Source organism: Tachypleus tridentatus, chromosome 2 (genome assembly GCF_004210375.1).
Source record: "Tachypleus tridentatus isolate NWPU-2018 chromosome 2, ASM421037v1, whole genome shotgun sequence".
NCBI classification, from domain to species: Eukaryota; Metazoa; Arthropoda; class Merostomata; order Xiphosura; family Limulidae; genus Tachypleus; species Tachypleus tridentatus.
Genome location: NC_134826.1, coordinates 111,093,336 through 111,106,323, shown reverse-complemented (window position 1 = coordinate 111,106,323; position 12,988 = coordinate 111,093,336). Strand labels below are relative to the sequence as shown.

The 12,988-nt window shown below is 34.2% G+C and overlaps 1 protein-coding gene across 1 annotated transcript in view; it reads left to right on the top strand.

Moving 5' to 3' along the window:
- Positions 1–12,988, top strand: part of Gp210 (nucleoporin 210) — a 133,523-nt gene that overhangs the window by 12,553 nt on the left and 107,982 nt on the right. The window contains exons 3-4 of the mRNA XM_076490239.1: positions 1,147–1,278; positions 8,582–8,666. Coding sequence (XP_076346354.1) covers positions 1,147–1,278; positions 8,582–8,666 — 217 coding nt within the window. The remainder of the gene's footprint in view (positions 1–1,146; positions 1,279–8,581; positions 8,667–12,988) is intronic.

Sequence of the window (12,988 nt, the reverse complement as noted above, 5' to 3'; positions counted from 1 at the left end):
TACTAAAAGGCCCAATATGCTATAAACATGTTATATTAAAGATATATATTACTTTTTACTTTTTTGTACAAGGGATCCACAGAGCATAGTTTGAAAAACTATGGTCTAGAGAATATTGTTAAAATTAACAAGAGACCGACAAAGGAATTGGATATTGAATTTCTTTTTAGTACTGTCAAGTCCAAAACCTAGAGAGTAATGTCAAACTGTTCATTGAAAATAATTCACTTTTTGCATTAGTTTCTAAGTAATGATGTATTACTTTTTGTGATTTTAACATTTTGTGTAAGGTTCTCTCTGTAATAAATTAAAAAAGTAATTGCTGCAATAATTTTAAAACAAATACACCATTTTTCTACTCGCAAAACCTACCTTTAAAGAAGGCAATGGAGAAGTTTGCAGAAAGAAGAATGATTCCAGACAATGAATCTGTGCCATATCTATCACTAAATTTTTTTTTCCCTAGTGTGTGGCATGTTATCTATACAGTCAAGAGGTCAGCTAGAATAAAATGCACCATGGAAAATTAAAAACAAGGAGAAAAATGACTGTAGTTGTAGATGATTTGTGAAACCAATTGCACAAGCCAACACATTTTAACATTTCACAATTTTACTTAACAAACTTTACAGCTTTGTTTAAATTACTCTGACTTAAACTTTGCATAACATTTTTTATAAGAACCAGGTAGTTAATTTAGAACCAGATAACAATCGTGACAAGCAGGTACCCAGTGAAAACACGAGATAGCCCACATAACATTTTGCATAGGTGTGTGTGCAATCCATAAGAGTTAAATGTTTTTCTATTAAAGTATCTGTACTTTTAGTGAAAAGAAGAAAAAAAATAAGGTGTGTAAAAGATTGGATATTTTATATTTTGTAATGGATTGCCTTGATATTTGTTATGTGAAGTAAGACACCAGAAAAGCACATCCAATGAAAGTACATTAGTTTGGATTACCACATTTCAAGCTACAGAAAGTGGAAGATTGCTAAACTATCACTCCTGTTATATTATTTTGCTTTAGAATATTGTTTTGAAATATTCCCAATAAGTTAAAATATTTAACAGAAAAAAAATTTTTGTGTATCACGTGAAGATGTGAATCAATCTTTATTTAAAGCTTATTTTTGATATTTTTAGGGACAGGAGAGGTTTTACGTTGTGATGTCATTGTGGATGCTATTCACTCAATCGAAATCATCACTACTACAAGAGAACTTTATCTGGAGAATGCACCAGAAGCATTTGAGGTCCATGCTAAAAATGATCAAGGTGTAAAACATAACTTTGTTTGGTGTATATTTTGTTTTTCATATAAATGTGAAATATCACCTTAAACAAGTAGTTTGAATAATACTTTCCTCTAAATATGTTTTCAGTTTCAGCAAAGAAAAAAAAAAGAAATTAATTTTGGAAAGTTTACTTGAAATTTAAAATAATTTTCACAATTACTGGAGTGCTTGAGTTCTGAAAAGAGTTAATATCCTGTGTCTGCCTCCTTTTTAGCTTTAATAATTGCAGACGCTCTTTCAGGCATTGTTACAATGTATTTGATCAAAATGTTCTTATGGATTTTATTCTACGTCACTTATACACATACATTACAGTAAAGTTTCTTTGGAAGTAATATTTGATTTGTCAAGTTTTTGGTCTATCAAATTCTAGATCTGCTAAATTGGATTGAGATTGGGACTCTGTGGGGGCTGTTGCATCATTTGAGTGACTCTAGCAGTTTCTTTTTAACTAAGTCATCCCCTGCTGGTACAGCAGTAAGATTACGGATTTGCAGTGCTAAAATCAGAGATTTGATTCCTCTCGGTGGACTCAGCAGATAGCTCGATATGGCTTTACTATAAGAAAACATACACATTCTCTAGGTAATTTCTGTAAAGGTTGGATGAGTGTTAAGTTCATTCTCTTCTTGATAGTAGAGTTCTTTATCAATAATATGCAAACCAGTTGGTGTACCATGACTGATCAGTATCTGATGGTACTTAAGCTGGCCCATTATTTCATCTGTCTTGCAAATACATTTACTTTCCATCACCCCCAGCAGAAAAACATCTCGAACCATCACACTGCCTACCCCCATGCCTCATGGTAGGTGCTTTGCATTGAGATAAGTATATTTCATTTTTCTTCTGCTAGGCTTACAACCTACACTTCAAGCAAATACTTCAAACATTGACTTACAATCCATAACATCCTCTTCCAATTACCAACAGTCCAATTTTTGTACTTTTTGGCAAATTTCACTCTCTTGACATTGTTTGGAGATCAAAGCAAAGGCTTTTGAACAGATACCTGATATAATATCCCATTCTTGTTGGGTTTTCTTGATACTGTAGATCTGGACACTTTTCTGTCTTTTTGTACATGGTTGTTTATCTCATGCTCGTGTTTGAGATCAGTTTGCAGTCTTCCTTCTAATCCCAAAGGTTGCATAAATGAAGATATGTAACATCAGTATCATTGAGTTCAGATGTTGTATCTCATCCTTTACTAGGATATGTTTGAGGAGCATTACAAGTCTATAGCAATATGTTGGAGAGTCTGACCAGCATCACATAAAGCTTTTATATAAATTCTCTGCTCTACTGACAATTCTCTGTGGTCTTTAAGTCGTGGAATGACAACAAAATTTAATATATTGTATTAAACACTATTTTTATCAAGGTTTATTTTGTGGAATGCTATTAAATTTATTTATACTAACATATACTGGCACCACCTGCTAGTACCTTACTGGCTTCTTTTTCTATACTTAAGATACTGTATGGGGTATCCTGACATTTATTTCAGGCCATAAATTTGATCAGTATATTCATTCAAGCAGAACCTATATGGCATGCTTTGGTACAAGTATGTGGGAATTGTAAATAATTACAAGTATTCTCACCTTGGCTCTTTCACTTGTTAACATGGATCAGTGAAGCATTATCGTTGTATTGAAATTTACACTCTATAATGGCATAGAAGAATAAGCCCTATAAAATGGAAAGAATGACAAAATATTCTCTTGTCCTAACATTTTTGCACAGTACTGTATATCACTTGTATATTAGTATTTTAGTATTTTTTACAAAAATTACATAGCCATACTTATTTAAACAGTGTGGGTTCCAATAGTTATCTTAGCCTTTAAAAATATTGTTTTTTAGACATTTTGAAAAATTGACATTTTCAAATTTGATGAGTACATTTTTACATTGTATAAAAATAGTTATTTGCATGATAACTATTTGTTGACTTGCTTCAAGATTTTACTGAACTACTGTTTTATAAATTTATGTCAATAAGTTTAGTATCAAATTTTAGTATCATATAAGAATAAATTTCTGAATTGAAAAGTAAATATTAAAAGAACACACCTAAATAGCAACTTTTGTAAGTCACGTGGTGGGTTAAATGCAGCAATGGTTAAAATAGGATGTTTGTGGTGCTGAAATACTAAGTCTGTAGTTTTGTACAAATTAGGAACTCAAATTACCAACATTGACAAGCTGTGATATAAAATAAGAATATTATATCTTTTATTTTTACTGAGATATGACTTGTGTACTGAATCAAACACAATCACTTTCCATTTTTGGAAACAGTCCTAACATACCCTTATTTCAATATATGACATGTGAATAACCAATCAACAGCTCAGAATGTCCCCAGAGTGGTTTTAGTATATTAAAATGCTACCACGTTCTTTCAAACCAAAATTTTAAGGTGGTAGGTTGTGTCTTGAGTTTGCTCAAAACTTCATATTTTTTAGACCTAAATACAGCAGAGCTACTAAGCTTGAAAAATTATAGTGGAAATCAGTATAGTTATTTATGTTTTTTTTTTTTTGTTATTTCTCCTATATATGTATACAAAAGTTGAAAACAATATTGATATCCTCCTTGTGTGAAATGTTAAAAGGCTCAACAGTCGACATCCAGCAGCAACTGAGTTCAAAGTCATAGCTAGAAGAGATAGTTGTTCACTTCTTTATTTATTCTATATTTTAAGGAAAATAAGCTTAACTTATTTCTAAATAGTAATAACCTATATGCATATATAATGTATAATAATTATTCTAGTTGATTAAAACACAGCCAATCTTTGTAAAGATTAAAGATCTGTTTTATATTATTGGATATGGTGCACGTGCACTGCATCAATGCAAGTTATGTAATGTTAGCTAGGCAAGACTGGAAGGGTAATGTAATAAAAAATAATAGATATATGAATGTATAAAATTATGGGACTTAAGATAATTAATTTGAACATTTGTATTCATTCTAGAACCAAAAAGTATAATTTATATTTGTTTCCTAATTTTTTTTTTTTATGATGGTTGTGAGGTCAGTTAAATTGACACCTCACATTTTTCAGGTAGAGAAAATAATAGACAAAACATAGAGACTTACTGAAAACAAACATTGAAAGGTATTCAGGAGGTTTTAGAGATTACACAAATAAGAGATGAAATTTTGGGAATGAAAAATAGTTTTTTAATCATAGCAGAAAAATCACTTATCATAAACAATTATTTTTAAAAATGCTTTAATAAAAAATTGATATTCTGTGTATAAAAACTATTTTGTAATCTATACAAAAAGTCTACCAAATTTTGTGAAGATATACCTGCTGCATCAGAAATTATAGTATTAAAATGAAACTGTAAATCCCACTATTCATTGTTAAAAGAGGAGTCCAAAAACAGCATAATTTAGTGTTTTTTTATGGAAATTACAAGGTAGGTCAAATCAACCAAGTCTGTATAAAGTTAGGGTAGAGAAAATGACAAAAAGGATGTAAAAAATTGACATTTAAATTTGGAATGTTTCAGAAGTTATAGATAATGAAATTTAAATTTTAACATGAAAAATACTTTTAAACATATTGCTACTTGTAGGTCAGTGTATGCATGTCATGAAACAACCTTAACCTTCCTTTTTCTCTCTCGATGTCTTAAGTACATTCCTTTCCTAATATTTTGCCCATAAGTGTAATTTATGATCCACTTTTATAGTTTAACTTGTCTTTTTTCTGTGCTTGTCATTGAAATATGTACTGTTTCCTTTTTCTAACAACTCTTTTCTCATATCTGATTACCTTGCCACTCTCATGCTCATGATTCATTTTGTAATGTTTAGACTATTTTTTTCCTTTCTGGCTAGCTTGACAATAAACTCCCTTACCTTCTAATCCGGCCCGGCATGGCCAGCTAGGTTTAGGCGTTCGATTCGTAATCTGAGGGTTGCGGGTCCAAACCCCCATTGCACCAAGCATACTTGTCCTTTCAGTCATTGGGGCATTATAATGTGGTGGTCAATCCCACTATTTGTTGGTAAAAGAGTAGCCCAAGAGTTGGCAGTGGGTGGTGATGACTAGCTGCCTTCCCTCTAGTGTTACACTGCAAAATTAGGGACGGCTAGCACAGATAGCCCTCGAGTAGCTTTGTGCGAAATTCAAAAACCAAAACCTTCTATTCCACTTTTTGGTTCCTATTTCAACATTTGTATCCTTTTACCTCTGCCTTCCTATACTTCCCTTAACTCAGTCTTTGGTCTGATATGCTTCTTTTTACTTCAGATGGGCCTCAATAACTGTTCCTATTCTTTGTTTGACCTTTTCGACTCTTTCTGCTCTGCTCTTAATAGTACACCATTTTCTTGCATGCTTACTACTTGTCTGGCTCTAAATCTTGACCAGTTGTCTTAATTGGAGTTCTCTCTCCTAGTAGCTTGGATTGAAGTTATATAGCTTATGTCCTCATGATCTTCACAGGTGTTCTTCTTTCTCAACTTTGCCATTATTTCTTTACTTCTGATTTAGTTGTCTTGTCAGTGATTGTTATTCATGACTGTTATTGGTCTCAATTTTTGCTAACACTTAATTTTTATTTTTTCCACTTTGGTTTCTCTCTGTCTCTTTTCATTTCCTTTTCTCTTTCTGCCCTGTCTGTGGTAACTAAATTTCTCTATGATGAGCCAAGATTGATGTGTTGGCACCTTTCCACTTGTTTTCCTTTTTCATGTGTTTCCTTTGCCTCTGAGCTATAACATGATCTGATCATATGACTCTACTCTTCCTTTGTCTGTGTAAGATGTTCTTTTGTATTTGGGTAATCTGGTTTTTCTGGAATCCATCCTTTCTTTTGTCTACACACTCATGTGTCTCCTACAGTAGACTATGCAGACCCAAATTTTTCTTCCTGAAGTCCACTGTTCTTTTTTGTAAGCCCCTTCTCAAGAAATTGCAGTGGTGACTGGAACATGCTCTCATTGCTTTTTACATTCATTTACACTTCTCAGTCCAGACATTTCATGTCTTTGGTCCTTTCACCTATAACTGAGAGATATTTTTAGATGTAGGAAGGACTTCTGACATTTTGATGCTGGACAGATGCCCACTCTGTCACTATATTTGACCTTTTCAACATCTGTTAGGCATGTTCTAGTAGTTGCTCTTATTGGTGGAATACTTGAATATGTCTTCTTTACTGTCTGTTTTATTTTTGTTCCATTAATCCATGAGGCTCTCATTCTAAAGCTTTATGCTTTTAGGTATTATACATACATTTCTGGGCACATTCTAATCATTTTAGTCTTTTTGCTTGTGATTTACTGGATACTTGTATTTTGCTGACAGTTTTCTCTTTGCAGTCTGCATTCTATAAACAGTGGTTCCTTCAGCCCCTGATCTTTTGAAGGGTTTGCTTTTGGTTGGGCATGCACCTCGTGGATTTCCTTATTACCATACTCCTCTACAAGCTTCCTTTCTTATGATTTTCACTGCTTGGTTTTGCTTCACCCTTATGCATCACTTCTTTTTTGGGGGATATTTTTCTCCCATCTTTGTACAGTGCCTACCCATTCTGTTGTGCATCAGACCAGGTTTCCTACTTAAGTGTTATTTCTTTTGTCACTTCTCAACCTTTCACTGCTCTTTTCTATCAACATTAGTGATAGGTCTTTTTCCATTGGCTCTTCTGTCATCTCTTTCCTTCTGACATTCCTTCTGTGAAATACTTTTCTGTCATTTGGAACTTCACTGTTCATTGATGACTTGTCAATCTCTCCCTTTGCTGGTGTTAGGTAGCCTTGTCCTGGTCCTTTCTCCTTTCTGGCATCTGGAAATATTTCTTCTGTTCTATCCACTCTGTGCTGCTCCTTTGTTCTTTTTGGTCCTTCTTGCCCTACCTCCTTGCTGAACTATTCTTAACTCATTGATTACTGTTACAGTGTTTAACCTTTTCACTATGGGTCTCCCTATGTTTAAGGTTCAAAGGGCACATCATCACTTTTGTAGACTTGCATTCAAAATTTTATTGAACTACTAATTTATAAATGCATGTAAATAAGTTTGGTATGAAATTGTATATTATAATTCAAGTTTTAGTATTATAATTTAATTTATTAATTTAAAAGTAAATATGTAAAACAATTCTAAATATAGATTATGTGTCTTGTAGTATGTTGAAAGCATCTTTGATACATATTAGATGTTTGTGATATCCAAATGCAAAGTCTGTAGTTTCTTATGAATTAAAACTCAATCACCATATCATATTTAGTTCATCATATTGATGAACTAAAATACAAAATAAGAACCTCCTATCTTTCCTGTTTGCTGAGATATCACTGTGTTTAGGAAATCAAACATAATTACCCTCCAACCCTTCATTTTTAGAAATACTTCCTTACATACAACCAATTTGCTCTCTCATAGCTTTATAACCAGTTAAAGGCTCAGAATTTTTACATGTAGTTTTTGTAGGATCTTGAAAGTGGAAAGCTTTCAAGGTTTCTTTTGCCTGTAATCTTGGAAGGAAAAGGTAAGTGAATATGTTGTTTGAAAAATTTCTTAGACACAAACAATTTAGTCAGCAAGCCTAATATATAAGTGGAATTTTGCAATATTTTTAGAGTAATTTTTAGTTATTTATTATTTCAAGATGCATATATAAAAGCTAAAACCAAGTTATTGTTTTAAAAGCCAGTTTTGTTTTACATTTACTATGCGTAAAATCTAGAGGTATAATTTTAATATATTTAAGCTATTTAGATTAAACATTTGCAGTTTGGGGTTATAATTTATAGTCATTCTAGAAAAAAAGATAATTTGGATTTATTTCATATTTTTTCATGATGGTTAAATGGTAGGTCAAATTAACCAAGTGCATAGGGTAGAGAAAAAACAGATAATATATAGTTTTACTGAAAAAAAAAAAAAAGATATTCATATAGGAGGCTCTAGAGACTGCTAATATGAAATATGAAAATTTTTGGATGAAAAACTTAATTTTAACATGAAAACATTTTGCACTCTGACTATATTCAATGGCAAATCTTTAACAAAATTACTCAAAGTTTGCTAAATTTTTTTATAAGGTACACTTGTTAAAGTTATTATATCGAAACTGATTACTTTGGGGTTATGAACATAACCACTTCACTCAAGCCTGTAGTAAAAGGAATAATGCAAATATACTAATCAGAGTAATATTGAGTGAATAATGCTTTGACTTCAAATTATTCAGTGCAAGTAAATGATAAGTTATGTTATGTAACAGCCTAATTCATCTTTTCAGAGGACACTTTTTCTAGCCTGGAGGGTGTTCCTTTTGAGTGGACTGTTAGTGATGGTGAAGTACAAGGAAGGGCTGAAGTCATCAGGTTAGTGTATTTGGTTTGTAACTTGTGCATGATTTAAGTTTTGCTTTTTAACTTTCAAAGCTGCTCACCTTACATGCACTGATGGTAGTGATTCTTTGAAAAAAAGTTGATTGTAAAATCCAATAAATTTAATATTAAAAAAGGTTATTTTTTATGATAATTTTAGACAGTGCTTTTTAAACTAATGTATTTTGCTCTAAATGATGAAATGTAGCATTAATCCATTTTTTTCCAAGTACACTGAACTCTGCAGAAATAAATAAAATATGATAATGAGGCAACTAGTACACGTGGTGTAACAAAAGTAATGCCAAGTGTGTGAAACCATGTCAGGTATGGAAAGTTACCAGGCCTTGTTTGATGTGTAGAATTTTATGCTGCAACACAGGGCTATTGTTATGGTTTTCCACACCAAAAAATATTCTATATGAGGTTTTATTACACTTTGTAGAAACTTGCTGTGATATCCTCACAGCTTTGGAAAGGTAACGTTTGACCTAAGATGCAAGTGTAAAATAAAATTTCATTTAATGGAAATAAATTACACTTTATAATCACAATCTTCAGTCATTGCATACTTACAGTTTGAATTTTGAAAACTATCTCTAAATTCTTTCTTTTTACATAAAGAAATATAAGTGTACTGATAATTTGAAGTTAAAACATTTTCAAAAATTATAATTGACCATTTTGCAACAAGTCAAAGGCCATGTCATTGCATTTGTTGACTTGCATTCAAGATTTTATTGAACTACTATTTTTAGCAATTTTAAGCAAACAATTATTTCTTCTAGCTACAGCCTTTGAAGTTGGTTACTGCTGAATGTAGAATGCAAAGACATTTAAAATTTTGCATGTGGAAGATGTAAAACGAAATAATTTTTTAGATTTTAGATATACAGTTGAATATTAAAAAAAAAAACATAAGTTACTATACTGATACCATACAATTTCACCATAATTTTTCAAGCTTAGTAACTAACTTGTATTTAGGTCTAAAAAGAACATGAAACTTCAAGCAAACTAGAGGCATCACCTACCTCTTTGAAATTTTCATTGGAAAGAATGTGGTAGTCTTTCAACAGATTCAAATGGCTCAGAAAAGCTGCTGTGTAGACATTCTAAGATGTTGCTTCATTATATGGGTATAAAATTTAGAAATGTATACAAGGGACCATTTCCAAAAATGGAAAATGTACAGAATCCATCTTTTCACCAATGCCTCATTTCAGGGAGGGGTGCATATATCAATGTTCGGGAATTCCAGGGACTGTGGATGGATGACAAAACTTTTTTCAGTATTTTAGAGATACTTGTTTACATACCAATGCTCCAAGGTCTAGAATTAATGAAAGGAAAAATCATCATGCTTCACTCTAACAATTTCACTGTGGTATTATACATTTCCTGTCAAGGGGCCAATTTAGCATGGGCTCTTTGTTTTCAGACATTGGATCTTCTTTATTGGGGTCACTCCCATCATATAAACCCATAAGCTTGCCATGTGTCTGAGGTGATTAATTCAATAGCAGATCATTTGTCTTGACCCAACTGGAATTTCTTGAATGGATGCAAAATCAAGAGTTTTTCTAGTGGATTTGCTTTCATATTGGGTAATGATGATTGATGCATTTGTTGTTTGTTGGAACTCTCAACAACAAGCATTTTGATCCCTTTTGCCTCATCCTTTGGCATTGGCTATAAATGCATTCAGCCATGGCTGGACAAAATTGCACTTGTATGCCTTCCCACCAATTTTTCTGTTATAATCCACCCCTCCCCTCATTGTGGATTCATGTAAATGGTGGGGGGACCTCCCTGGAAAGGTTTTGTTCTTTCAGTTTACCTTCTCTGGGATCTGAACATCCATCCACGTGTTTGCCGTTTATGGCGACCCGTAAAGGGAAGGAGAGGATCCTGGTGGTTGAGTGGACCAACCCTAACACACCACCTTGGGGTTGGTCCCTTTTGGGGCAGTCGGCTGGTCCACTTGGGCTAGGGTCAACCAAGTACCAGTGTTGTAAGTTTTCAACAGGTGTTGTGGACATTGTGTCTGATGCTAGTGTTTGGGTATAGTACTTATGAAACCCTGGCATTGCTGCAGTGTCCTTGCTTGACATTGTAGTATGTCCCCTCATGGGGCTCCATGGTCAGTGGGCACTGAAATTTCCTTTTTTCTTATAGATTCTCCAAATAAAATAGTGAAAAATCAGTCAATAGGTAAATGACCACGTCTTGAAGTTTCTGAGCAGCAATCTTCAACATCTGTACCATCTGTTGTACCTCATTTTCTTGTCCTACATTCTCTTTCAGAGAAACTTTTAGGTAAATGTCCTCCTCTTTTATCCAGAAGGGACTGGAAGGACTTGCTGGCTCTCCAAAGTCAGTAAATAAGCTTCAATCTGGTGACATATTGGTGGACACATCCACATCGCAACACACTGAATTCCTCTTGAATTCAAAGGCAATTGGGGATATACTTATTGAGGTTACATCTCATACTACTTTGAATTCATCATGAGGAGTTATTGTTTAGAGGGATATGAAGAACATCCCAGAGTCAGATATTCTTGCTGGTTTCTCCACTCAAGGAGTTTCTGCAGTGTATCTCCACTCACAAAGATGCAGTTACTTTTCTGACCAATATCCTCGTTCTGACATTGACATCACTATGTGCACCTGCCACCATCAAGGCAGGTTATCTTAATTGCGGGGTACAGCCATACATTCTAAACCCTGTCCAATGCTTCCAGTGTCAGAGGTTTGGTCACTCAAAGATGTCATATCATGGTTCCCTGATGTGCTCATTGTGGTGGCAAGGACCATCATGCCTATGAGTGTTAAATGCACACACATTGTGGCAATTGCAATGGCTCTCACCCATCCTACTTTCGTTCTTGCCCTAAACGGTTGGAAGAAAAAGAGGTGCAGTATTTGAAAACAACTCATAACATTACTTATCCTGACGCTCGAAAATTGCTGTCCATAGTTTCATCTTGGATGTATGCTGCTGTACTTCGTTCCACAATTACAATGGTAGTGCAGACAGATCTCTGTGCCTCCAAGAGAATCATTTTCCAAACAAGTGAAAAGCCTTTTGACTTCCATGGTTAAAAAAGTTGATGAATCAACTTCTACACCAATCTTTGTCCCTTACATACATTCCAACAAACCACAAGATCCACATCCTTTGGTTCTGGGTACAGGCATTTACTTGGATACATTTTCTTCTCCCACCTTAAGATGCAAAACAATTATTCGTTTGCATTTTCAGTCACTGGAATCACCTTCCAACAACAAAGACCTGCCAAATCGACCCAGGGCAGGACCCATGGAGGTCAATAGACCTCCCTTGAATAACTATCCTGTATGTCTTTCCTTACAGGAAAATTTCTGAAAATAACGAAAAAAAGGTGTTGTCATAAACAGAAGGGTTCTCCACCCAATTTGCCTACACATCATTAAAAATGGCCACCTTGATCACAACCTTTCTCTTTTCAATACTGGTTCTTCTACTTATTTTCACACACCTAGTCAGATGGAACTGTTGAGATTTCCATTCTAATCTGGATAACATCAAAACAATGATTGCTTCCTACTATCCTGTATGTCTTTCCTGCTGCTCAATGTATTCGTAAAACCTCGCCCCTTTTACCACTATATCCTCCTCTGTTGTGGAATCCTGCTTGCCACATGGCATGGAAGGCTTAAAAAGAGGTCTAGGGTACTTTCCGTAGATATCCCACACTGTCAAACCACATTTCTTTCCAGAGAGCCCATGCACATGCTTGGTGGGTAAAACATCAAAGCCAGAAGGAATCTTGGATTAAGTTCACAACTGGCATATCTTCTACCACCAGTTCCAAATTCATATGGACGATATTCAAAAGGTCAGTGGGCAATACAATTCTGTCTCTATCCCAGTCTTGCTCTCTGATGGCTAGGAAGTAGCTGATATCTGGAGCATTGCCAATACTCTAGGTGAAAGCTTTTGCTGGGTATCTAGCACTTCTGCTTCTTTCTCAATCTTCTTGGCCATCAAGACTCAAGTAGAGTGATCATCTCTTTACTTTCGAGCTGATTTTCTCTACGGCTCTAATCGTCCCTTTACACTGATGGAATTGAAACTGGCCCTTCGTTGGTCTGGCAGTATATTGGTTGGACCAGATGATGTACACTATGACATGCTGCACAACCTATCTCCTGCTTCTCTTACTATTCTTCTAATTGTTTGTAACTGGATCTGGCAGAAGAATGTTTTCCTGATGCTTGGCACCAAGCTATTGTCCTACCTTTTCCTAAGCCTGGAAAGGATCCCAAGA